This window comes from Nyctereutes procyonoides, unplaced genomic scaffold (genome assembly GCF_905146905.1).
Source record: "Nyctereutes procyonoides isolate TBG_1078 unplaced genomic scaffold, NYPRO_anot_genome, whole genome shotgun sequence".
NCBI classification, from domain to species: Eukaryota; Metazoa; Chordata; class Mammalia; order Carnivora; family Canidae; genus Nyctereutes; species Nyctereutes procyonoides.
The window spans coordinates 10,118,688-10,144,584 of record NW_026575155.1 but is presented as its reverse complement, the minus strand read 5'-3'; the positions used below and the strand labels follow the sequence as shown (position 1 = coordinate 10,144,584).

Genomic DNA, 25,897 nt, shown 5'->3' with positions numbered 1-25,897 from the left:
TGGAGGGCTATAAGGTAAGGCCCTGCTTGGTGGTGATGGACGGGGCAGGCTGGAGATGTCCCCTCAGCTGTAAGCCCTGGGAGCAGAGGCCTTGGCCCTGGCACTTCCAGGCCACAGTGTCTCCAACATTGTGGTCTAAGATGTTTGTGAAATCAGGGTGGCCCATGCTGAGATGGGAGCCAGTGGTCACGGTTTTCCAAAGCCGTGGAAAACCGTGGCCACCTTGGGGTGGAAATTCTGGTTGCATGAATCTGCTATCCAGAAAAACAGGTGGCCTGCCTGGTTCCTCCAGAATTCCTCTTGAAGGCAAAACCGCATCTATCAGCCTCTGGCAGGACAGCAACCCTTGGCCCTGAAGACAACATATATTTCAGTTTTGAGTTTTAAGAGCTGAAAAGGGGACACCTGGGTGGCTCAGTGGTTGAGCGTCTGCCTTTGGCTCAGGGAGTGATCCTGGAGTCTCGGGATCAAGTCCCACATCAGGCTCCCCACAGGAAGCCTGCTTCTCCCTCTGCCTGTGTCTCTGCCTCTCTCTGTGTGTCTCTCATGAATAAATAAATAAAATCTTTAAAAAAAAAAAAAGAGCTGAAAAGGACACCAAAAACGCCTACCGTGATTGAATAGTGCCCCCTCCCCAAGTTCCATGTCCTGACCCCTGGAACCTATGAATGTGACCATATTTGGGAAAGGAGTCTCTGCAGGTGAAATTAAGTCAAGGATCTCAAGATGAGATCGTCCTGGAATAGGATGGGCCCTACCTTGAACAAATGTCCCCATACGAGACAGAAGAGGAGAAGACACACACGGGGAGCAGCCGAGGCAGAGATTGGGGCAATGGGACCAGCAGCCAGCAGAGGCGCCCCCAGAGAGAGCACTGCCCGTGCGACCCCTTCATTTCGGACTTCTGGTCTTCAGAACAGTGAGAGAGCACATTTCCATTGTTGTAAGCCACCTAGTTTGTGGGATTTTGTGAGGGCGGCCCCAGGAAAGAAAACCAGCCTCCACAGGAAAACTGGTGAGCGCCATCCCCATGCTCCTCCTCTAGGAGCTTGCACGTTGCCAGCCCAGCGCCCTGCTCTACACCAAGGCACTTTGTTGGCTGGACCACATGGAAAGCACCAGGAGGAGAGCAGTAGCTTCAGGAAGAATGTCCCCAAGGGCCACACTGTGGCACGGGCCGAGCCTGACCCATCCAGCTCCCCTTTAGAAGATACAGTCTACGCATCTGTGTGCCCAGAACTGCTTCCAGGGATCAAGACACCGTGTCAATCACGCTGTGCTGTTTAGGATCATTTCCTGCTCCGTCGTTTGTGGTTCTCCCTTAAGGCGAACACCTTCACCGACTCCTCTACCCCCACACTCTGCTTGGAGAACAGCGTCCACAAGGGATCTGAGTATCCATTAAACTTGGTCATCCGTTTCCAGTCCAGAGGCAAGCAAGTCCTGCAGCAGAGGGTCACCTGAAGTGTAATCCCCACAGTAGCCTGGAAACTCCTTTCAAGTCTATCTTCCATTTTAAGACCTTTGTCCCCTGTCCCACAGCCATGCTACGGAGCATTTGCACACTGGCAGCCCGTGTACCACATATGCTCACGGATGGGCTCTGTTGGTGGCAGCGTGCCTTCGGATGGTCACGTTAGCCACAGGCTCTCCCACCCGCTACTGCCCTACAGTTGCCCATCCATACATGTTACATGCCTGGCCCCATTTGGGTTTGTGACTCTTTTTTAAAAAAATATTTTATTTATTTATTCATGAGAGACACACAGAGAGAGGCAGAGACACAGGCAGAGGGAGAAGCAGGCTCCCTGCGGGGAGCCCGATGTGGGACTCGATCCCAGGACCCCGGGATCACGGGCTGGCCAAAGGCAGACGCTCAACCACTGAGCCACCCAGGTGCCCCTGGGTTTGTGACTTGTGCACCATTTAGGGTGTGGTCCCTATGGGTGTCTACCAGCTGTCCTATAATTCTGTTGTAACAGCTACTGCTTGAAATCTGCAGAGCACATATTCAGGCTTTGAAGCCTTTCTGTGATATTGAAATGTTTTGACAGTTGGGCTTGGCCTGTGTTCTCCGTGCTCTGGGCTGGGCCCACTCTGTGGAGAGGCCTAACTAGAGAGCTAGGTGAAATTCTCCGACCATCTTGGACCGAGAGCCTTGTGGACATCATGAGACTTCCAAACTCCTGTGTCCACAAGAGAAGTGCCCAGCATCCCTTAACAGAAAACATCAAGTTCACGGATATCAATCCCTTTCCAAGCTGTGTACCGCCCCCTGCCAGCCCCCAGGATCTGTAGTTGAAGAGAAGACCTCTACTGGCTCCCCTACATGCAAGAGAGAGTCCCTCAGATGCTTGATAAAGAGAGGAGGGACACGGCAGATGCAGATCCCAGCTTGTGGTCCCCATTTCCCGGAGGCCATGTGACTATCATGCCTGGGGGCCCACACTCAGCAGAGCTGCTGGGACCTTCCTTCGGCCACCACGAGACGGTGGGCGGGGAACAGGGTGGGAGGGTCGGACACATTCTCTAAAGGATCCCTGTTCATTTTTCTTACAGAAGCTTCTGGTGAAAGTCCTGGCACACTCTGACTTGCAGAACTCATCTGGGAAGGCCCAGGTCCACAGGGACACAGAGGCCGAGGTGCCAGGGCCATGTCAGCCCTGTCTCGCCAACCTCGGGAAACCCGTGCTCCCCCAAGACTGCACCGCCCAGCCCAGCTTCTCTTTATGAAGCTGACTTTCTGGAAGGTGTTGAATTCTCTTTCTTTAGGGGCTGTGCTTTCTTTGGACCCTGTGGATCCCTGCTCTGGGTTAAGATAATATTTTGAACAATGTGTGAAAACCATTTGGCTGACTGTGGTCCTCCAGAGCCACCACTACCTTGTGTCCAACTCTGCTGTTGGCACAGCCCTTCGCCCCATCTCCAGGGATTCCTGGGTTTTGGACGCCAGCATGGAGAAAATTTGGCCTTGGAAAATCGGACAGTGACCTCCCTGGGTGTTGGCAGATGTTTTCTGTGCTCAGTGACCTCATCGACTGCGAAGACTGTTGATGTCTGTATGTCTCCCTATAAGAGGAGGCCAGAACCCCCTCCATGGCCTTGGGGTCCTGAGGGTCACCTCAGTCCTGGCCACCTCCAGCCACATTCGGTTGTGGGGGATGTGAGGAAAGTGGCAGAGGCTGCCCCACATGCTGCCCTCCTGGGACAACCATCAGGCCAGCTCCAGCTGTGATGGGACTGAAGGGTTGGGTCTCAGGTTGGCAGGGGCCACTGTGTGGATCCGGAACCTGGAGGAAGCCTGGAGGGCAGGAGGCTTGGGCCAGGCCCCTGAGCCCTGCCATCAGCTGCTGAAGCACCACGTGATGTGACTGAAAAGTCACATTTCCAAATGACGCATCCTGCCTTCTCAGACTTCTCACCCGTCCCCCCCAAGCCGGCCTGTCCAGTTGGGCCTACTATTGGGTAAGGCCACAGAACTCTGAAAGAAAGTCCCTGTCACAGGCTGAATGGCGTTCCACCCAAATTCCTATGTTGAAGTCCCGTCCCTCAGTACCTCAGAATGTCACTGTATTTGGAGATAGGATCTTTCAAGAAGTAATGAAAATAAAATTAAGGAATGGGGGAAGCCTAATCCAATATGGCTGGCATCCTTATAATAAAAAGAGATGAGGACAGAGGGACGGTCACATGAGAACCCAAGAGCAAGATGCTCAACCACAAGACAAGGACAGTGGCCTCAGGAGACAGCAGGCCTGCAGACACCTTCATCTCAGAGTGAAGGCTTCAGAACTATGAGAAAACGAATTTTTGTTGTTTGAACCCCTAAGCCTGTGGTATTTTGTTATGGCGGCCCAAGCAGACCAATAGGGTCCCCACAAGGATCTGAAGAGCGTGAGGTGAAAACATTGCCCAGGAACCAGAACAGCAGATTGACAGCAGCTGACATCCTGCAGGAGTGAAAGAGTGGGTGACTTGGGTTCCCCAAGCCCCCACAGGGCAGGAGTGTGGGTATGGACAACACCCCAACTGACCAACAGGGCCCCCTCAGACAGAGGCGACCAATGCCTGTGTGGTCAAGATGACCAACTGGGCTGGGAGGTGAGGAGCAGCTGGAGGAGGGAGGGCTGGATGAAGAACACCTTCACAAAACCTGAAGACCAAGGAGAGGAGGCCAAGGAGACACAGGCCCTTGGACCTTCGCTCTCATGGATGCCTCCTCACATCCCTCCCCTCACCAGAGTGCACTCAGCAAGGGGCCCATCTCTCTCCTGAGGCCCTTCTCTGGCAGAGCCCATTCTGATGGAGATTAACACCCCTGAGAGCAGCCTTCAGCCAATGACGGGCAGGAGCAGGAGTATAAATACCTCAGCTCACTCCCCTGGGCACCATGACTGAGTCCCAGTCACACAAGCCTCTCTTAAGGCTCCTTCCTCTCTATGGCTTAGTTCTCTCTCCCCTAACCCTGTTTCAGTTGCTGTCCAAATAAACCAGTGTACGTGAACTCCAGGTTCAGGGCCGGCTTCTGGAAATGCCCCCTCTGGCACCAGTTCTGTGGCTGCGAAAGAGAGTGGAGCCTCAGTGCCTCACGACACAGGGGTTTCAAAATTGCCCAAGCTCCACACCAATAAAGACCTGGCTTCAAAAACCACGCTCCCCTTGTCGAATGTCTCCCCTTTCTTCATCATCTGAGAGTCCCAGCTTTGGAGGAGAAAATAATGGCTTCCCTGAGGGGGGTGGCCAAAGATGGTTCCAATCCTGGAGCCAAGGTGTGAGCTCTGGAAGACTAATTCCTAACCCTATTTGTGGGTAAGAGCCTTGGCTGTTTCTCGCTGCCAACACTCCTCTGGTTTGTATCTGGAAAAGCTGGCAGAGAGGGGTCTGGGGCAGGCTCATGGGGGATCCAAGGCCATCCCCCCACAGCCGGATGGGGATATGCCCTCTGCCTCCTGTCCCTATGGTAGTTTCTCCACCGTCGTGAAGGCCACTGCACAGTAGCAGTCAGTGTCATATTGCCTTTTTAAATTGTCTTTGATTTACCAATTCTAGCCCATTTGGATAAACAAAGCAAAACCATGCTCTCTCTCTGGTTTCTAAATGCTCTTTTTTGGGTGTCTCCTGGAAGCCCGTGTATTCCTTCCCTTTCAGGGTTCCCTTGGGGAATTGAAAGGTCTAGAAATACCAAATTTCAAGGAGGTAGGGTGGATTTATCATGCAAATGGCAGAAAATCTCTCAAATAAATCCCTTCAAAAGCCAGGCAAGCGCCTGGGTGGCTGCCTTCCACTCAGGGCTCAGGGCGTGATCCTGGAGTCCCCGGATGAGTCCCACCTCAGGCTCCCTGCATGGAGCCTGCTCCTCCCTCTGCCTGTGTCTCTCATGAATAAATAAATAAATAAATAAAATCTTAAAAAAAAAAGCCAGGCGAGCTTGGGAAGATTGGAGCTCCTGATGGAGCAAAGACAGGCCACGTCTCCCCGTCTAAGAGCCATCTTGTGGTAGAAACCGCTCAAGGCTTGGGAGCCAAACAGGCCTGGACTCTTGCCCTGTCTACCTCGGCCCCTGCCCCCCTACAGGTCTCTGCTCCCTGCAGCTCAGCTGCTCATCTGGGATATGGGTAAAAGGCCAGCATGGATACCTGAAAAGCATCCGGTCTGTGTCGGGGACACAGGAGCCTCGCACTGGTCATCCCTGTGGCCTTCTTTACATTTCCAAAACACAAAGTGTATTTACTTCTCCTGGGGGAAAAAAAATCCCTGCTCCCCTCTGTCAGCCAGATAGTGCAGGAGATAAGAAGTGGGATTTAAAACGAAGCCTTTTAATTCCTAAAGTTTTCATTTGCTTGGAGGCTTCATGTCCCCCAGTGCACCCCCCCTTGGAGGAGCAACTCAGGTAATTTGGGGGTTTGCTTTCAACTCCCTTGCTGGATATCAGGGCTCCTGATGGGCTCTGGCCTCCATGGAAGGGACTGGGGACCCGCAGGGTGGAGGCTTTCAAAGCAGCCACCTGCCTTCTCCACCGGCAAGGAATGTCTCTCCCAGGGCCCTCCCAGGGGTGTGGAGGTGTGGGCCCTCATGCCTGTCCTCCTTTCTGGACGGTTCTGTGGTGATGGTGCTGCTCCCCAGCCTCAGAGCAGACGCCTCTTCATCTCCCGACCGCTCTCGTTACTCCAGAACACACACTCCCGCTTACCAGCTGTCCGGCAAGTCTCCCCAATAACTAATTCTGTAATCAACACTTCCTGCCCTGTTTTCCAGCTCCCGTATGAGCGAGGCCGACCTACAGATCCCATCCAAACAGTGGGCAGTTGCTTCCTGACCAAGCTGCTTTCAAGAACCACAGGGACGTTTGTATCACAATTCAGTTATTTAAACACCAAAAATATAAAGGCTGCTCACAACTCCGAGTCTGTCCGTGCACAGCACCCTTTCCTCGCTGTTATGAATCAAAAGGGAGCAGGAAAAAGCTGTCTGTTTGCCCAGTGACACCCTAGTAACTGCCAGGCCCACTGGGTCCCAGTCGACACTGACCGACCAGGCTGACAAGGTGACCACAGAGTGAGCAGTCCTTGGACCCTGCTGCCCACCCTCAGCTCCAAACCAGCAACTTGTCTTCTAATGCCCCCCTTAGTCAACACAAAGCAAAGCAAGAATGGGGGACATGCAGTCTGGGCTGCTCCACCAGCCATCTGCACCCCATTACTCAGCACCCCTGAGCCGGCCATTGGCATGGAGGGCTGGACTGTGAGAGGATGAGGTGCTCCCCTTCATGCCAATTATTTGCTGCCTCAAGTTGGATTCTAGAAGAAAAGTGTCACTTCTTCAAACATTTCAGTGGCTAGACCCAACCCCCAGCCCCAACCCCATCCAGATGGTCACCAAACTGTCTGCATTAGCAAATCGAATACTGATTATTCATTCTTTCCATGCTGACTTCTCCCATCCGGGGAACTGTGGTCTTCCCTGAGCTTGCCAACCAGGTGGTGGACAGTGGTCAGAGGCCGGCTGCCGCCGGGTTCAGCTCCAGGCTCTGCCAACTTCTCTGAACTGGCTTCACCTCTCTGAACCTCAGCTCCTCCTCCGTGGTAAAAGGAGGATATGAACACGAGAACCTCCCTCACTGGGTTGGCAACGTATTTAATCACTTAAATCAGTGCCTGACAGTAGCAAGGGCTCTGTACCTGTTGCTTCTTTTGCTGATGGCCCTTACTTGCAACCAGCGTGCAGACGTCACAAAGAAGTTTAGGTTCTAAATCCACCATCTCAAATCCAGCAAGTTGTGCACCATCCCACACCTGCCAGGGTTCCACTGGAAGGTGAGGCTGGATGTGTGCGAACTGACTGTGCTTTAGTCAAGGGGTGGATGGAGTGTGCTTTAAAATTCGTCTGTGCACAATGGGCGACTGTTGCACCAAGCAAGGCCGCTCTCCGGCTCCAGGCGTACCACAGCCCGGCGCAGGTGAGCAGGTGAGGGGTACTCACGGAGGTGGTGCGCGTAGCGGAGGTGGAACACATCGCAGCCGTGCACATGATGGTAGAGGGTCTTCTCGATCAGGTCCTGTGGCTCATACCCGGTCAGCTCGGTCACCCTGGGGGCGGACAGTGGCTCGGTGTGTTACACTGCTCTGCAGATCGCCTTTCATTTAAACTAATATTGGTTTTGCCAACTAATCAAGTGCTAAAAGGCTCAGGGTGGGGGGTGATGTTGGTTTTGGAAAGGGAGAATGATCTTTTTTACAAGAAGAGAGTCTTTGAACTCTAGCCCAGTACAGGATGTAGCACTATTCATGAGCGAGAATGTTCTTCTGAAACGACTGGTGAGAAGAGCCTTTGGGATGGCTTAAAATGCTTTCCTTTTTCTGGGTGAAGCTTATGTGGGGGCGCTTACGAGTGCACTTTGATGCTGCTATTGGGAGAAAGAACCACTCTCCAGGGGGCTTTTGGGTGACAGTCCAGTGGGAACCATTTTTTTTATTATTGTGGTAAAATGTGCATAACAGAAACTTTTGCCATTTTAACCATTTTTAAGTCTACATTTAGTGGCAATGACTACATCCACAATGTTGTGTGACCAGCCCACTTCCATCTCCAGAGCTCCCCATGCCCCCCCCGCCCCCAGCTTCTATCTCTATGAATCTCTCTATTCTAGATATCTCGTAGGAGTGAAGTGATTTGGTCTATATCCTTTTGTATCCGGCTTCTTTCACCTGGCATCATGTTTTCAAGATTGGCCCATGTTGTAGCGTGTGACAGGATGTCATTCATTTTTATGTCTGGGTAATAGTCTATTCTATGGAGATATCACTTTTTTTTCTGGCCACCTGGGTGGCGTCCACATCCCAGCTACTGTGTGTGCGGGCCAGTACACTCCACACGGGACACGGCTGACTGTCACAGTGGTCTCAGGATGCTCTGGTTGGACGGTGGCATTCACAGACTAGCTGGAGACATGCAAGCCTCACATCAGCGGGGGACTCTTGTGCAGGCCCCAGAAGATAGTATATCAACACCCGAAAACAAGGTACATCTGCTGGCGAAAGGGCAGCATGTTCCCAGTGCTTTCCTGCCATTACCACCTCTCTGTTCTCATCAAGTCCCAGGAATGTTGAATTCCCACGTCAGCTCTTTGAAGAAAAGTGGCTCTCAAGGTCCAAGACCACATCATCACTGGCGTTTGGATCACTCCATCCAGAGTTGAAAATGGCATGTGGCAATGGTGTCATATCCCAAGGCCTCGGGCAACTGAGTGGGGAGCGGTGCCCTTGGAGGAGGTGGCCGAAACGTCTTGGTGACAGATATTCAAGAACAGTTGAAAGAGGACAAGAAGGTATTGCAAAGGAAGGGAGGCCCTGGTGAGAAGTCAGTCCTGGAGCGGGGAGCAGAGCTAGGGTCTGAGGACGGCCGGGACTGGGGGTCCTGTTGGCTTGATTTCGAAATGTTGGCTGTAAATTAAACGGGGAAACTTGACCTCATTTCATTCCGTAACCCGCTCCCCTTTCTGTTGAGTTCTGTGCCGGCTTCGGGTCATAAATCTCCGAGAGCTTCATATTTCCCTGGAATCGCTCACTATTTGGTGTACACATTTCCATGGTGTTCCTCCGGGGCGGGAAGGAGATGAGGCTGGAGGTAGGTGGAGAGGGAACTTGCCACAGCCTCTCAGGGCTCGGGGGACTTGTCTAAAGGCCACCTAGAACTTCAGACCCCATTAGAGTCTAACTGTGTGGCAGGAAAGCTGAGATCTGGCTTCTCCCCCCCAAAGAAAACCAGGCATCTCTACGGTGTGGGGATGAAAGAGGCTTCCCAGACCCTTTGGAAGTAGGGTTACAGAACAACGGCCCCGAACGTGTAAATGAATCAGAAACACATGTATTAAGTTTCTCATCAAAGTACACGCTGGTTTTAAAAATTAAAGGGAAAGAGAAGGGTCTGGCAGCAAGCCCTCCTGGTTTTTTCCAAACCTCCAGTGTCTGAAGACCTGTCAGAGGGATTTGCCAAACCCCAAACATGGCTGGGTTCACCCATCCTTAGCAAAAGCACCAGCTACAGTTTCAAAGTGAAATACCACAAAACCCCGATGAACCAAATTTCAGGTTATGCTGAGTTCAGTTGTGTCTGGGATTACACGGGGTGGGGGGCCAAGCGGCCACCCCACCCCAGGTCCACCCCCCAGGCCCCTGTGACTCTATGGCTGCTGGGCTTCAAGCCAACCCCTCACTGTGGCTTCTGGGGTTTGGATGTGGGAGCCGACATCTCCCCCGAGCCGGGCCATTCCGCCGACCTCTGGGTCCTGGGTCAGCCCCCCTGTCACCCCAGGCCTATCAAAGATGGAGCTACAGCAGACTAGAGACCAGAGCGAGAGTGAAGAATTCTCCAGCTCATTCGAAGCATCTCCTAGATGACTGGAGTTCTGAAGTTTTGCTAGAAGCCCCTGGCACTTAGCTGATAGAACAGCAGGAGACTTCTACAGAGCAGGGGCTCTTCTCAAGATCACTGTCTTTCTTTCCTACTCACCTCAGGGGTGCAGCCCTGGGTACGACCCTCACCCAGAAGTGGAGGAAAGCTGGTGTTCTCGAAAGCCCCTGCCTGGGGCTCCCTCCAGACACAGTCTGGCCTGTAAGCTAACCTCGGATGCCCTCTTCTGCAAAGCCCTCGGTTTGTCCTGAGCGTTTCAAAGCCGTGTGCATCGAGCGATGTGAGAAGACCTGAGATCTCTTCTCCGGGGACATCTCCCTCTTTCCTCTTCTAGAGAATTCACTGAGCCTCAGAGGCGAATTCTCCTTGAGTCGTCAAAAAAAACTAGGAGACAGACATAACACGGGAGACCCCAGTCATATCCTCCCAAGTGTCTAAAATAATGAATTTGCGCAGCTGGAATTCCTTTCAGTGCAGCTTTTAGAAGTGGCTCCTGAATCCAGAAAGAACGCCTTCCCACCGCCTGGCTGTCACTTCCGTCACCCCCAGGCGGCCCACCCAGCCGGGCCCCTCTCCTGGCAGGTGCCCGTCTCTGCTGCAGGCAAACAGCACTTGCCAGCGTCGGACCAGCCCAAAGGTCCTGGTCTCCTTGCCCCAAAGAGTCATGTGTACTCTTCGCTTGGAGTTCCTGGGCTACAACAGCAACCTCTGTCATTTCTCTGCCTTCGAGTGGTTCTGAGGCTCGGAGGTGTGCTAACGATGAACTAGGCTAATTCGTGTCTATGCCTCTTGCCCTTGACGAGATAGGTTTTTCTCCCCCCCCCCATAATGGGTTAAAATGACCAATTTTATGTCATGTGTATTTTACCACAATAAAAAATGTTGGGGAAAAATATAAATCTTAGCAAAATTATCTATATTTATATTTACATATTTCTATTTTATGTAAATATATATACATACACACATACCCATATATGTGTGTGTGTGTGTGTATATATATATATATAGAGAGAGAGAGAGAGAGAGAGAGAGTGATTGAGATCTCCTTTTTCCCAGAAAGCTCGGGGTCTCTGAACATTTATTCCTACCGTATAGCTGGGAACTCCAAGGGGCTAACAGGCAAGTGGCTCACCTTGGAGGTATATCAGGCTTTTTTACTTTTACAAATGCTTCATGTCTATTATCAAATTTCACCTTCCCTAACAGCCTGTGGGGAGCCGAGTGGGCAGGACAGGGTTCACTTTTTTTTTTTTTTAAACAGATGAGAGAATGGAAGCCCGCAGAAGCCCCAGAAGCCCTGGGGAGGCCCGGCTGCTCCAGCACACACCTCCCCTGTGCGGTGGGCTTGGGCCTGCGACAGGCCTAGCGACACAACCAATCAGTGCTCCTGCCTCATTCCCTCTGACTGGCAGGCATCCCCAAGTGTGAGGGGAAAGGACAGTTGAGAGAGACGGTTCAGGGGCCGCTGCATCTTCGCCCTCCCCTCCAGCCAGGCCAGCCTGGGCCCCGACGGGGCACCTCCCGAGCTCGTGGTCCCAGCTTTCCCCCGGGAAGGCCACCTGTCTGCTCGCAGCCTCAGCCCTGGTGGCTCCGATGGCCTCCCACCAGCCTGCGTCGACAGCCCCCCCACAACCCACACTACTCCGATTTTAAAATTTTCATGGTCCCACCTACGTGACGGAGATACAAGACGGAGTCCCGACCTCGTGGGGCTTCAGAAAAGGCCAACTTGTGTCCACGACACGTATTACCGGCTCCCACTCCAGTGAGATGTTGAAGATAGAAGTAAATAATATAAAGCAAGTCCCTGGAGAAGCTGGTCACTCCCGAGTCCTAAAGCCGGTGGCAATCCTTGCAATTCATGACCTGGTCCACTGAATCCCTTTCTAACTCGCATTCTGTGACTTATCCCTCGCCACGTTTTGTCTCCACTGTGTAGCTTTCAGGCCCGTTGCCACCATCCGTAGGAGCAGCAGGTGCCCAACTCACCTGGAATCCAGGAATATCAGCTTCAGGTCGAGGCTGGCCCTGAACATGAACATGTTACTGTGCAGCTTGATTTCTGTGATGGCACTGGGCGGCAGCGACTGGCCCACGGCCACCAGCCCCACAATCTGGTAGCACGAGTCGTACAGGGACATGTCCAGCATATATTGCCTAATCTTCAGGTAGCCGCTGCAGTGGATGACCTGGGAGAGCAGAGGGGGGGTGAGCCGCCGACAGCCCCGGGGCCACCGTGGCACCCACGACCCCTGGCTCTGGGCCTGCTGGCCTTCTCGAGCGGGCTGGACTATCCCCAGCCCGGCCTCCCCTGAGCTGCGGCCTGACCAGCTGACAGACGCCTGATTCACCGCTCGGAAGGAACGAGGCTTCTTTCTTAGGAAACAAGATCACGCTACAACGTAAGGGTTGCCTCACCCAGTTGGCTCTGCTCAAGTAACCCTACCGGTTAAGGCTCTAACACCTAATGTATAATTAGCTCATCACCAAGTCACTATTATTTTTTTTAAATTTATTTATTCATGAGAGACACACAGAGAGAGGCAGAGACACAGGCAGAGGGAGAAGCAGGCTCCATGCAGGGAGCCCGATGCGGGACTCGATCCCAGGACCCTGGGGTCACGCCCTGAGCCAAAGGCAGACGCTCAACCACTGAGCCACCTGGGCGTCCCACCAAGTCACCATGGAAAGTAACCATTGGTTCCATGATGCTCTTCGACTCCCAGCCCCCCTGGATTTGACGTCTGTTAATGTGAGGTTTATATCACTTGACAAGCTATGCCATTCCGGGAAATTAAGAATTCCTCCAGGAGAATCAAAAGAGGCCTCCTTTTCATGTATTTTTATTTTGTTTTGTTGGCTCTATTTGTAACTCAAGATTTTATCCCCTTGTAATAAGCGAGAAGCCAGAGTGGCTATATAGAAACCCCTGAGGCAGCCAAAACCCACGCAGGAGAGAATGTATAGTGTCCCAAATGTCCCAGGATTGGCAGCATTTGTATAAGTTAGTGTCAATAAAATCTCCAAAGGGTCGCAATCATCACGTGACAGCAGCGATGCACAGTCAAAATCCCCAGTTCTTTTCAAAAACCTTCTGGTTTTTGAACGGCTCCTGAACGCATTATCTTCAGAGCTGCAACAGACCTGAAAATCCGCCCAGTCTATTGTCCCATCTTACTGATGAGGAAACTGAGGACAAGGTGGGTGATGTATTTTGCTTATGATTAGACAGTAAGTGGCAGAAATAACTCAAGACCCAAGTCTGTTGGGTACAAGGCAGTGCTGATGGTTCCTCACCCTTGGTCAAAACAGGCATAGAGTCTGGGTCAGCAAATAAGAAACATATCCCCAAACTACAAAACAGTGAGGTTGGGGCACCTGGGGTGGCTCAGTCAGTTGAGGGACCTGCTCTTGGTTTTGGCTCAGGTTGTGATCTCAGAGTTGTGGGATCCAGTCCTGTGTAGGGCTCCACACGCAGGGGGAGTCTGCTGGAGATTCCCTTTCTCCCTCTGCCCCTCTCCCTACCTCTCTAAACAAACAAATAAAATCTAAAAAAAAAAAAAAACAGATTGAGGTAAACTTAAAGGAAAGAGTTCAGCCTGGGGTTCAAAGGAGGAGGCTGAGGAGAGGCTGAAGGAGGGGCAGCCCCTGGGGTGGAGTTAAGGAGGAGCATCCTAGAGAGGACAAAGGTACAGAGGCACAAAACTGTCCCCCTCTCTTGACCCCACCTTCCTTCCTTTCCTAACATGCAAATACTCCTGCACAAGGGCCCCATCCCCTCCAGCTCCAGAGTGATGGGCTCACGACCCCTCTCCCCTGAGGTGGGAGAAACGGTAACTTCAGACTCCAGAGAGGAAGCAGAAGTGGGGAAGGGGGGTGCTCAACACAGATTCCCCCCACCTGCCCTTCCTTCTGGGAGTGGCTGACTCTGGCGCTGAGGCACCACGCTGCCCTGCTGTGGGCCCTTCTGGGGACCTGCTCCTGGACTCTGGAGCTAGCCAAGCAGGGGGCCACGTCCCGCAGAGAAGTGCAGCCAGGAGGAGCTCTGCCCCTTAGCCTGTGGGCCTTCTGCTGGTCATCTCCCTTCTCTGCTTGCGTCCCCGGTAATCATAAAATGGGGCAATAATACTCCCCTCAGAGGGTGGCTATGACAATTAATTAACTAGATCGGGGATGCCTGGGTGGCTCAGTGGTTGAGCATTTATTTGCCTTTGGTTCAGGTTGTGATCCTGAGGTCCTGGGATCGAGTCCTGCATCGGGGTCCCCGCAGGGAGCCTGCTTCTCCCTCTGCCTGTGTCCCTGTCTCTCTCTGTGTCTCTCATGAATAAGTAAATAAAATCTTTAAAAAATAACAAAATAAATTAGCCAGATGAGATGCTGGGGCTGGAAGCTCTTTGCCTTCAGAATGGGTTCTATCATTAGTTGAGCACATTGTAACCATCATCACTGGGTTTGACCAAACATTGGAGGGAAGAAGCAACATTTCTGTGCTCGCTGCCGACCCCATGATATGGATTCCGGGTAAACTCTCGGGGCAGGTACCAAAGGAAAATTCTACCCTTGGCCACATGTGTTCCTGATCTCGTCTGACGAAATCCAGTCTTCTTGCAATATCCTTGTAAGAGACCAGCTCTCATACCTGCTCCAGGAGCAGCGGTGAGCAGCCTCACTAGAAAGTTCTACACCAGACATTGTGAAACGTTTGGGTCCCTGTGCTTGGTGTCTGCAGGTGCTCTTGGATAGGAAGCAAAATATAAAACAGTGAAGACCCACCGCTGCCTCCTTCCTCCCTCCCCCCACATGAGGCTCCTCCTACCTTGTAGCCGCTGCACGTCAGGCCTGCATTTCTTTTTGCCAGGACACACTTCATCCGCAGAAAGAACGACCTCTCGATCTCATACTCTGAAAGCAGGAGTGAGGTTAGATTGGCCAACTGTCCCATGATGCTTCCCCCGATCCTGACCCACAATATCAAGCAACCCCCAGGACCAGGTCAGTCAGCCAGAGGCCTCATCCCAGAATGCCCAGACCCTGACCCAGAGAGTTTCTGCCTGTGGCTGGGACCTAGGCCGGGTGGAGACACTGGCCCAGTCCTGGCGTGGCTTCCACATGCTCCAGAGGAAGGCAGCCAGGAACATGGCCATAGAGAGAACTCATGAGACGCCAACCTGGAGCCAACATGAGGACTGTAAGTGCAGGGGCCCTGGCCTCGCTCAACATGCCCGTGATCCCCTCCGGGTAGGCACAGAGAGGCCTGACACCAGAAGAATCGCCTTGGCCAGCCCTGGGGTGGGTGTCTGAGTTGGCCAGGAAGGCCCAGAGCATTTGACTTCCCTCAGGGTAGAGGATACTGAGTCAGGGTTCACAGGTACAGCCCTTTCCCCAGCAGAGGGAGGCAGCCCCAGGGTACCTCCTGCCAGCTGTGCCCGTAGGCACTGATACTGCCTGAGACTACTATGGAATGGGGAAGAGAACCCAATAGACCCACTCACTTGGTCCGATCAAAGCTTTGTCCTCATAGATAGCCCTGGTCCAACCACCCCTCCTTTCTCGACTGCTCTGACCCTCCCCATTAATATTTCCCAAAGGCCTTACCCACCAATCTCTGACCTACCTATTGCAAATGCAAGCAAGTCCCCTAAGGAAACACCCTGTGCTTCAGTGAGCAGATGCCAGTTCTCTGGAATGATGTGCCCATGCCCCTGGGTAAGGGTGAGGGCGCTCCACTCCTAATAAACAGCTATTTGGTGGCAGTTAATAAATTAATTTTTAAAGAAAGGTTACCATTAGCAGTAACCCAGGGGGAGAAAAATTGCCTGTAAGGCTCCTCCCCACCCCACTCTTGGACGGGCGGTCACATTTACCCAGAATTCCTCTGCAGACCCAGAGTCTGTGAGGCATAAGCTTCCCGGCTGCCTCTCTGCATCATTTCCAGCCACACACTGAGGTGTGGACGCTCATGTCTAAACAACTGCACCCGGTAGTTAACCATCCAGTTTTGGAGAAAACCAACAACACAAACACCATGAATGAAACAGCAGGACGAGTTGAGATGCGGAAAACCACCTCTGTGGATGAGAAGCTGAGGAGCAGTCCCAGGGCCCCGTGAACCTCAGACCTTACGCACCCAGGTGAAACGAATCCGTGGGTAGCCCCCCCTCTCCTGGACCTCTGTGCTTCTCTTGTGTGGTTGCTACACCTCAGACATGAACCCCACGGGACCTGGGATTGGAAGGGTCTCATGATATTCCCAAGACTCATTTGCTGTGATTCTATAAACACTTAATTTAAAGCTATGACATGGAAGGGTAACGTGAAACCAGAGCTCATGGGAGAAAGCCCATTTCTGTGTAACCAACACACTGTGGAACTTTCTAGAACAATAACAACACAACGTTCTTAGGAGTTCTCTAAGACTCCTACTGCCTTTTCCATTTTTAAACAACCCCACAGTGAAAGAATGAGACTCAGGTGCACTATCCGCCCCCCTTCCCAACCCTCATTTTGCTAGAAATTACTTCTTCAGAGCTTATCTGTGTGCATGGATGTGGCCAGACTGTTTACAAGGACTTAAGAGTTACAGACCATAGCAGGACACCTGGGTGGCTCAGTCGGTTAAGCGTCTGCCTTGGGCTCAGGTCATCATGCTCTCAGGGTCCTGGGATCGAGCCTTGCATCGGGCTCCCTGCTCAGCAGGGAGTCTGCTTCTCCCTCTGCACCACCCTCTGCTCGTGCTCTCTCTCCCTCACACACACACTCTCTCTCTCTCAAATAGGCAAATAAAATCTTTTTAAAAAATGAGTCAACAGACCACAGCTGCAAGGAAGCCTGCATCTCATCAGAAACTAGCTTAGCAGCTCTCTCTCGCTGGTAAGGAAGAGTGAGACTCATGGTGACTATGTCTGGGGCTAAGAACACGGGGGCCACCGAGCTGTTCCCGCAGGTGGTTTTAAAACAGTGTGCTCGGGGATCCCTGGGTGGCTCAGCGGTTTAGCGCCGCCTGCAGCCCAGGGCATGATCCTGGAGACCCAGATCGAGTCCCACGTCCAGCTGCCTGCACGGAGCCTGCTTCTCCCTCTGCCTGTGTCTCTGCCTCCCTCTCTCTGTGTGTCTCTCATGAATAAATAAATTAAATATTTAAAAATAAAAATAAAATAAAATAAAACAGTGTGCTCTTCTGCAGTCTCTCCTTCTAGCCTGAGAACGGCCCTTCTCAGGAGGAGGCAGTAAGAGTGGAACCCCAGTTTTTCTCCAGCGGGCTACCCCAGTCTACCATGTTTGGTGTCTCTTCCTTTGCATTTTGTTCTACGGGGAATTGGGGCCACGTTGGGATCCCAGAGTTCACAGCAGAGAAGAGAGCCATTGATCAATATGCCAGTTGGTCTCTTTGGTCTGTCAGAGGGAGTTACAGAGCCAGGGCCCCAGAACGAGTTCTTCTGTGTCTTCCTAGCATGCACTGCAAGTATAACTTAGGGAGTGACTCATCTGTGTAACGATGTGCTTCACATCCTCCACCGAATGTCACGCCACATTATGGCCCTACAATTACGACAGGAAGACCCCAGTCCATGCATGTGTAGTAATGGTACTGTCAGGTGGAAGATCGTGTCCCCCACATGGAGATAGGCCAGTGAGGTGGACCTGCCTCCGTCTAGACCAGGGCTTCTTAACTGATTCATGGTGCCATGGCACAAGCCCCACAGATTCCTACCCGGAAAAACGTATTTAAGTGCAGAAGATAAAATACATGAGATCACAAGTGGAACCAACTTGTAGTGAAAACAGTTACCCTAATAGGAAAAAAAGTGGTGATGTGGTTATAAATGTGCTGCTTTATCCACGCATTAAAGAACACGATCCAGTAGCGGGCCTCGTAACTCCAGAAATTTCGAGGCAGCAATGCACATGAGGGCTAAGTTTAAATACCTGCGAGAACTGTAAAGTGAAATGAAAGTGGGTGGGATTCCCATTGTTGGCAAAGCCACGGGTGCCAGTGGGAGTGAGGAGCCATACTGTCCATAATCTAGAAGCAAAGGGAATGCCACATGCCAACCTGGTAGATAAAGATGTAACTCTCCCCACGCAGTTTCACAGACCCCCTGAGTTCTCTGGGGGACCCTCTGGTTAAGAAGCCCAGGTCTAGACCTGTGTCCCAAGGGTGCATTAGGGTCGAACCCTTCGACCACTTCATTTTACCTCCTACCAGCGCCTGTCATGGTCTCTGGCACGAGAAACGGGATCAATAGTGTTGCTTCAAAGGCCAGAGGCATCAAAGCAAATCCCCACGCCGTGTGTTTGCTGGAGAGGCCCAGCTGGGCAGCCCCAGTCACGCTTCCCCTTGGCAGCATGGGAAGCGAGACCCTCAGGTCACCTCGAAGAGCTTCGTCTGGTTTTTATTCTGGTTTCTTTTCATCTGGAGGAAATACCTTGGAGCAGGTGATGGTGAAGAGGCTGGTGGGCCGCGAGGACCGCTGTCATCTCGTCGTGGTCGGAAGGATGGATGTACTCATAAATGCTGTTGCCCGTGAGTTCCACCTGCCGCAGAGGGAAGGGGAGGGTCAGAAGTCCTCTCGGGGTTGCCCGGGGAGGGGGGCCAAGGAGGGGCAGGTGTACAGGAGGTATGCACTGCCGGGGACAGGGCTTCGACCTCAGCTCGCAGCGCACACCTTCTCCACATGCAGAGACACGTGTCTTCTCTCAAGCAGCGCCCTGAACCGTCTCCCACGTGGGGACTGGGGCCCAAAGCCAAGACAGGCCTAAGCAGGAGGAACTGGGCCGTGAAGGAGGAAAAGGTGGACCATGGAGGGGGGTGACCTGGTGGCCCTGGGCAGTAGCCTTTATACAGGAGGCAGCTCACAACAGACTGGAGCCAGGGCCTTGCCCTCCACCTCACTCCCATGCTGCCTGAGGAGACGGGCCAGGCCGGGACACCTGGCCAGACCACGGTCACTGCGAGAGCCACGTCCTCTCAGAGGCTGAGCAGGTGGGAGCCACGGGGGCTCCACTGCACCTGAGGAGGGCTCACCGGCCGACAAAGGCCCTCTCTCCTTCAGTGCTGAGCTGCTGTGCCCCTCAGGCACCGCCAGGCCTCTCACACGTTGCCAGAAACGTGTCCCTAACCTTCTGAATCTGGGATGACTGGGTGACCCAGTGGCTCCGGCCCACGGGTGACCTGCAGGAAAGTCTGGGCCCACTCCAGATAGCCACATGACAGGGTGGTTATTTCTGGGGCTTGCTACCCCAGCTCCTGGACACTACCTACTTCCAGGCACACCCTGCAGAGGACGCGATGGCAGGCCTGGAGGTCACGTGCATGTTGGACAGGACCCTGCTTTGCAGGTACGGGAGTCTCTAGGAAAACTCCAGCTTTGGGACCTTTCCACCGAGGTCCCTGGTGATTTGATGCCTGAACTGGAGAACTCTTCTATTGTTCTCCCAAACATAAGTGCGGGGAGAGGGGAAGTTAGAGAGTCTCAAGACCTGGACACCCTTACCCATCCAAAGATGGGCAGTGCCATAGAATGTTCCAGAGACTATGACTGTCAGAAAGGGCCTTCTGAGTAGCAGTGAGTGGATCCTATTTTAGAGACCCAAGAGTGCTGATGAGAACAGTGAATCAGTGCACCCGGGATTGGTCAGAAGCCCAGGGCAGTGAGGGCTCTTCCATTACAGCCGGGAGGAGCCCTGAAGCCCAGAGTGTGGAAGAAACAAAGCACGGGAGAACAGCACAGAACCGTGGGCAGGCCGGACGAACTTTCTCTGCTCTGCCCCACGGCGGGAGGGCCAGCTAAAAGAGCAAAGGCAGGCTTGTGAGTGCCTTGTCCGTAACCACCCCCTCGTTATTTTTAAGTGTGTCATGCTACGTGTTTGTCACTGGTCTCAATCAGAGCAGAGATAACATGATCTTGTGCAAAGGGGCAGCGCGGACCGTGCCACCTCACGCAGCAGGGCAACCGCAGCCAGGCAATTTAATGGACAAGGTCTCCTGGGAGCCACCGGTCCAAATTAGCATCCAGGCCATCGGCTCTTTACTTGGGACCAAGTAATTTACCCCAGTCCTCTGGCCAGTTCTTCTAATTTGTTAAGACGTATGAGTTACTATTTTATTCAGAACCAACTATGTTTCTGGCCCACTAACTAATCTTGTCCCTAAAACGGCTTTCACAGTCCTGTTTTCTGCATGATTCATGGAATGTTTCTTTCCAATATTATGCCAACGGAGGAAGGGAGAGAATCCTGTTACAGAGAGCCTCCCTACCTCCCCACTGGACACACTCACCTCCCAAACCTGGCACTTGCGCTAATGGCCCTAAAGGGGATTTGCCTACGACCACAGTTATTATGAGAGTTGATTAAAAAACAATGAGGATTAAGAACTAAATGTTCTTCTTTCAAATCATTTCTATTTATCCTTAAAATTTTTTCCAAAAATCAGCAACCAACGGACTTAAACCAGTTAAGTCAGCCATTCAGGACAGGACCATCTCGCCTTCCCTGGGGGCAATGATGGAGGTTCTTTGTGAACCTCCCTTGTGAAAGGGATTGGCTAATCAGTAACAGAGCCGGCTGGTTTTTGTTTTCAATCGATTCACAATTTCAATGGTTTACTTTTATTTTTTAAAGATATTTTATTTAGTTATTCATGAGAGACACAGAGGGAGAGGAGAGCCAGAGACACAGGCAGAGGGAGAAGCAGGCTCCCTGCAGGGAGCCCGATGTGGTACTCCATCCCAGGACCCTGGGATCATGACCTGAGCCAAAGGCAGAGGCTCAACCACTGAGCAACCCAGGCGTCCCTCAATGATTTATTTTTATTTTTTATTTTTTATTTTTTTAATGATTTATTTTTAAAATGAAAAAGTCACAAGATTGAATTTTTTATGTGTTGGCCTATCATTTCTCCCTTACTCATGGTTTTAGGGAAAAAAATGAGCATTTCACTTTGCTCTCAGTTCTTCATCAGAAAAAAGTGTCTTCTTCTTAGAGAAAGTATATTTATATACTTGCAAAACGACTCGCATCTGTCCTTACAGGGATTTGATTTGTGTTTTAATCCCAAAGTAGCTTCATCTGTCTTCAAAGACCCCATTCTTGCCACATGCGTTTGGAGTACGAGAAGAGAGAGGGTCCATGAATTAAGAGGCTTGATTTTCTGAATCCTTGATTCAATTATAAACTCCAAGGCTGTCCGGGAAGTAAAATGGTCTTCAAATAACGGAAATGTTTTTAAAGAACAAATTTTGGAATGATAAAACAGTGCTGACCTTGACTCAAAATTATGCTTGACATGGTGTTTCCTGTATTTACATATCTATTCGTGCTTTTGAGTGGCTGAAAGAAATGTGACTACCTCACACAAAAAAAAATATATATGGTTGTCGCTATAAAACTTCCCAGGTCTCATACATCAACCTTATTAAAACAGACCCTCAATGTGATATTTTAGTATTTGTAAAACCCTGCTAACTACAAAATGAATTGCTTTCCTACTAAGAGCGTTTTTATGTTTTGCTGAATAGCTTTCCTTCCTGCCAAGAAAACTACGTATGATAAATACAGCACTAAATGGATATATTCTGGGTCAGAAGGGGAAAGTCACCCAGTACTCTGGAAACACACATTACTCTGCTTTGGGTGTTTTGCTGACTATGGTAAATTAAGCATTAAAAAAAAAAAAAGATTTGGGTTTCAGGGTTCAAGTTATGTCAACAAACATAAAACGCTGTCCTTTCTCTTTATTTCAAAAGTGAAAGGATTAGGTCTTATGGCCCCAAACAATGCCATGGCTATTTTTACGGTTGAGGTTCCGGCCGCAATCTCAAATATTACATTTTTCCTTTATATGTCTCACAAATGGCTATTTCACACATATCTATAGTTATTTGCAAATTTATATTAGTTACTGAGATGCTACATAGCGTGTTCGACTTTAGTGAAGAAATGTAAACCACTGGGATACTTTTATAAAGAGTCAGAGGAAATACACAGCAGGTATACAGGGTTTTTTTCCTCCTTCCAACATAAATAAGTTAATTACATTAACCAAAAAACCACGGAACTAACCATCTAATAAACTTGTGTGGATAAAGAGTGCTTCCCCAACTCTACTTCTTCCAAATAGATATAAATTTGACTACCTGAATTATTATGTGTCATTTGTGTGCGCACACACCAAGTAGGATTTTCAAGCCTGACGCCTGACTCTGTTTCCCAACACTCAGACCGTGGGCTGAGGAGGCAACTTGCATTTTGTGGTTGTCTCCATCACTCCTTGGTTCGGACCGTGTCAAGTCTGACATGTCGCAAGGATCACCATGTTTACTAATTTAAAAGCAAAAATAATAAACTCTGCCCGACTCCTTACTCCAATACTTGTTTTTAAAAAGTTCAATAAAAAGCTTTGAATTAGGATGGGCTTCTAACACATAAAGAATCATTTTTATACTCTCAAGTAGATCATTCAGATACTTATTTAGATAGTGCAGGGGTTTTGTTGTTGTTGTTGTTGTTGTTGTTGTTTTTTAGAAAAACACCACTTTGCTGTGAATTGTCACAAAGTTATGACAGCCTAAGAGCTTGGGTTCCCCAGGAGCTGCTACCATAGAGTTTAACCCTGAATTAATGTGAAAGATGTTGTTACTTAATGAGATAATGTCATTGAGAGTAATTGAAAGTTCTTGGAACACAGAAGGACGCTATGTAAATATAAGCTATTAGTACTCTCGTTATTCATCAGAAAATCTGTTTAAAGGGTTCCTCGGCCTACTGGACGGAATTTTCTTAACACTTTCATCTCTGAGGATTAAAAAAAAAATCCTTAAGCCTGTTTTAATAAAGTTTTCATGTTTGACATACTTGCCTGACTTTTTCCTACTGATAAAAATAATCCAAAATATACAAAAAAATTTTTTTTAAAGGAGAACATGGGTATTTGACATCCTATTCAATACTTCATTTTACTATTTAAGTAGAGAAGACAGGAAAAAATACACACTGTGATTCTGCCTAGATTTCTTTCTACAGAGTTAATCGTGAGCAGGAGGCAGATTTGAGGGGAAGGTTTGTTGTTGCTTATTTAAACAGTTCAGCATGGAACACTCCCCAGACACTAACGAGGGCTCGTGTCTGCATTCGAGTGTTTTCGTAGCCGGAGACTGATGGTGAGACAGTCCCGCCAAGAGATCAGGAGGGAAAAAAATCAGTCGTTCTACACAGTTTGATTTATCTTTTTTAAAATGACACTTCTCACAGATAAAAGGCATCTCTACAACATTCTTGAAAAATGATGGTGTAGGGGCACCTGGGTGGCTCGTTGGTTGAGCATCTGCCTTTGGCTCAGGTCATGATCCCAGGGTCCTGGGATCGAATCCCGCATCAGGCTCCCCGCATGAAGCCTGCTTCTCCCTCTGTCTATGTCTCTGCCTCTCTCTCTCTGTAGTTCTGATGAATAAATAAATTTCCTCTCCTTTCAAAATTGTGACACCGAGTTTGATTTCTGCATTAATAACCAAAAGGAAATATAATTTTCACTGGGGTTCTGCTTAGATTTCCTTTTGTAGAGCTCATCATTGAACAGGAGGCAGATTTGTCACCTATACAATATTTTGTTCATTCTTGATTACTGTGCTCATATAAATCAGTTTCATTTCCCACATAAAAAAGAGAAAAATGATTGAGAGCGAGATGTAGGATGCTAGAAGCTTATGCCTGACTGAGTGAACGGGGATGTCCCAGAATGTACACGGGGCCTTAGGATGTGCCAGGACTAAGCAACCTTATTATGTGCCCACCACAGGACACTCTTTGAAGCAACTTTGTGCTACTTGAAGTATAGTTCTAATGAAACTCTGGTGACACTTGGCTTTTGTGTAGCTCCTTATGATTTATAAACCACATAAAATGGGCACTTTGATAGATTTCTTATCACAATCTTGAAAGAGAGGTAAAGCAGGCAGTATTTTCTTATTTAAGTGGTGGCTCAGAGAGGTTAAGTGCCTGCCCTACCAGACAATGAAAACCATCTAACTGCATTTCCCTTTTTGCTTTGACTACTAGGGAGCTCAGATCCAAATTTAATATCTGAAAATAGTGACTTTATCTGTTTTATCATTGTTCAGTCATTTTTAAGGGATGTGAAATGTTTTATCTTGTTTGTGATGTTATTATAAGACTAAGCAAAGGCCTGATAAATTACAACTGAAAAATTAGGTAATCTGCTCAAAATCATTCGGCCACAGATTGAATTAGGGCTAGAAACCAGACTGGTTACAACGAAAGGGCCTTAGGTAGTTCTAAATAGGGCAAGGTGGAAATTCAGAGATTAACAACCTTGGAAAATATCTAAATACTACATTTCATGTTCCCACAGTATTTCCCATTCTACAAATATACTGATACCATTAGCCATAAAAGTGTAAGAGCCAAGCCTTAGCAAATTTTAACCCGGAGACCTGGTTTCATAAAGGAAGAGAAGAGTAAGAGAAAAGGAAACACTAAATAATCTTAATATGAAATTCTCTTTAAAGGATTTTACATAAGGATCCCAGGCACAGAAACCCCCTGGGCATGAATAAGGACATTCACACATTGGAAGAGAAGGTTGTAAACAAGTGGCAAGTTTAAAAAAAAATGCATTGGCAGAAAAAGAAAAGGAATACACTAGATGCAGTTTTCCAAATTGGTAATTTTGTTTTTTAGTGAAAAGAAAAAAAGAAAAGAAAAACCCACCCCAGTCCCGTTAATTGGCACGTTTTATTTTGGCTTAACTACTGAGGGGGCTGGTGCAATACGGATTATTCATCTGCCTCCTGGGAGCCCATTTCCTGTCTCTAATTAATTCTAGCGTGTCTTCAGTCGTAATGAAAAAAAAGCACTCTGATAATTCACAATGCAAAGAAACATTTAGTCCCTATATGTATGAAAAAAAATGTGACTTTTAGAACCACCATCCACGCTCCTTAAACCAGAAACGTGAACGGCCAAAATCAGTTAGACTCCTCCCCTCCCCCATTCCGAGGAGCCCAGACTGCTGCTGAATTCTCCCCCAAACCCTTGGCACCACGGGAATAGATAAAAGCTAAGCGCACCTTTCTCCTTTACGGGATGAACCCCCTTTTAGAGGACAGTTCCAGAAAAATTGGTAATATTTAAATGTTCTAGAGAAAACAGGCCCTTGCTGTGCAAAACAGTAGTAAACTGGGTTTTATGAGTTTCTATCACAAGCATATAAAATGCTTTACTGAAACGACCACTGAACTGGAAAAACTCAGGAAAAATTACCCTGAATTCCATGTGAACACTCATAAATCTACCCCCCCTTCTCTCTCCCCAAAGCACAGTCTGCATAAAATCCATGTTCAACATCAGTTTTCCTCTCGCTTTCATGGCAATTCACAATACCACGTGCAGCCCAGCAAGCGCAGACGGAAAAACCTCCCTTTGTGAAGCTCTTGTTAGTGGCCGAGTGTTACTGTAGAAGCAGAGTCCAGGCTATCAGATGGAATCTCAGAACAAAGCTGACTGTTGCAAAGATATACTGGTCATTAATCCCAAAGGAAAAAAAAAAAAAAAAGAAAGTAAAACCAGGAAATGTAACATGAAGAAAAGCTCTGCGGGATGGCCTAAGAAGATGATTTTGCCATTTTGGATTATTTCATCCACAAAAGCAGACGCTTGAATAGAATCATTTATAAGCTGGGTAAGACTGTCAAGATCTGCCAACATTTAATGTTATATTTTGGTTGTAAATAAAGATAGGTAATACCTACCTGCGACAAGCCCAAATGTACAGAAGCTGTTTCCGATATATACATGATTTTGCCATCAGACGCTACCACGAAAACAAATCCATCCAAAGTCTGTAAAAGAGAGCGCCAGGGTAAGAGTGAAATCTGATAATTGTACTGTCACTGAAGTGGAGGAATGTATAAAATATTATCATCCATACGTATTTGTTAAATGCAAAGCGGAGCCCAGGGCCATAAGA

At 49.5% G+C, this 25,897-nt stretch overlaps 1 protein-coding gene across 1 annotated transcript in view; it reads right to left on the bottom strand.

The window, feature by feature from the left end:
- SIM2 (SIM bHLH transcription factor 2) overlaps window positions 1-25,897 on the bottom strand; it is a 52,110-nt gene that overhangs the window by 13,776 nt on the left and 12,437 nt on the right. Inside the window, exons 3-7 of the mRNA XM_055313517.1 lie at window positions 25,680-25,769; window positions 18,339-18,447; window positions 14,729-14,814; window positions 11,902-12,101; window positions 7,480-7,586 (exon numbers count right to left, since the gene is read on the bottom strand). Coding sequence (XP_055169492.1) covers window positions 7,480-7,586; window positions 11,902-12,101; window positions 14,729-14,814; window positions 18,339-18,447; window positions 25,680-25,769 — 592 coding nt within the window. The remainder of the gene's footprint in view (window positions 1-7,479; window positions 7,587-11,901; window positions 12,102-14,728; window positions 14,815-18,338; window positions 18,448-25,679; window positions 25,770-25,897) is intronic.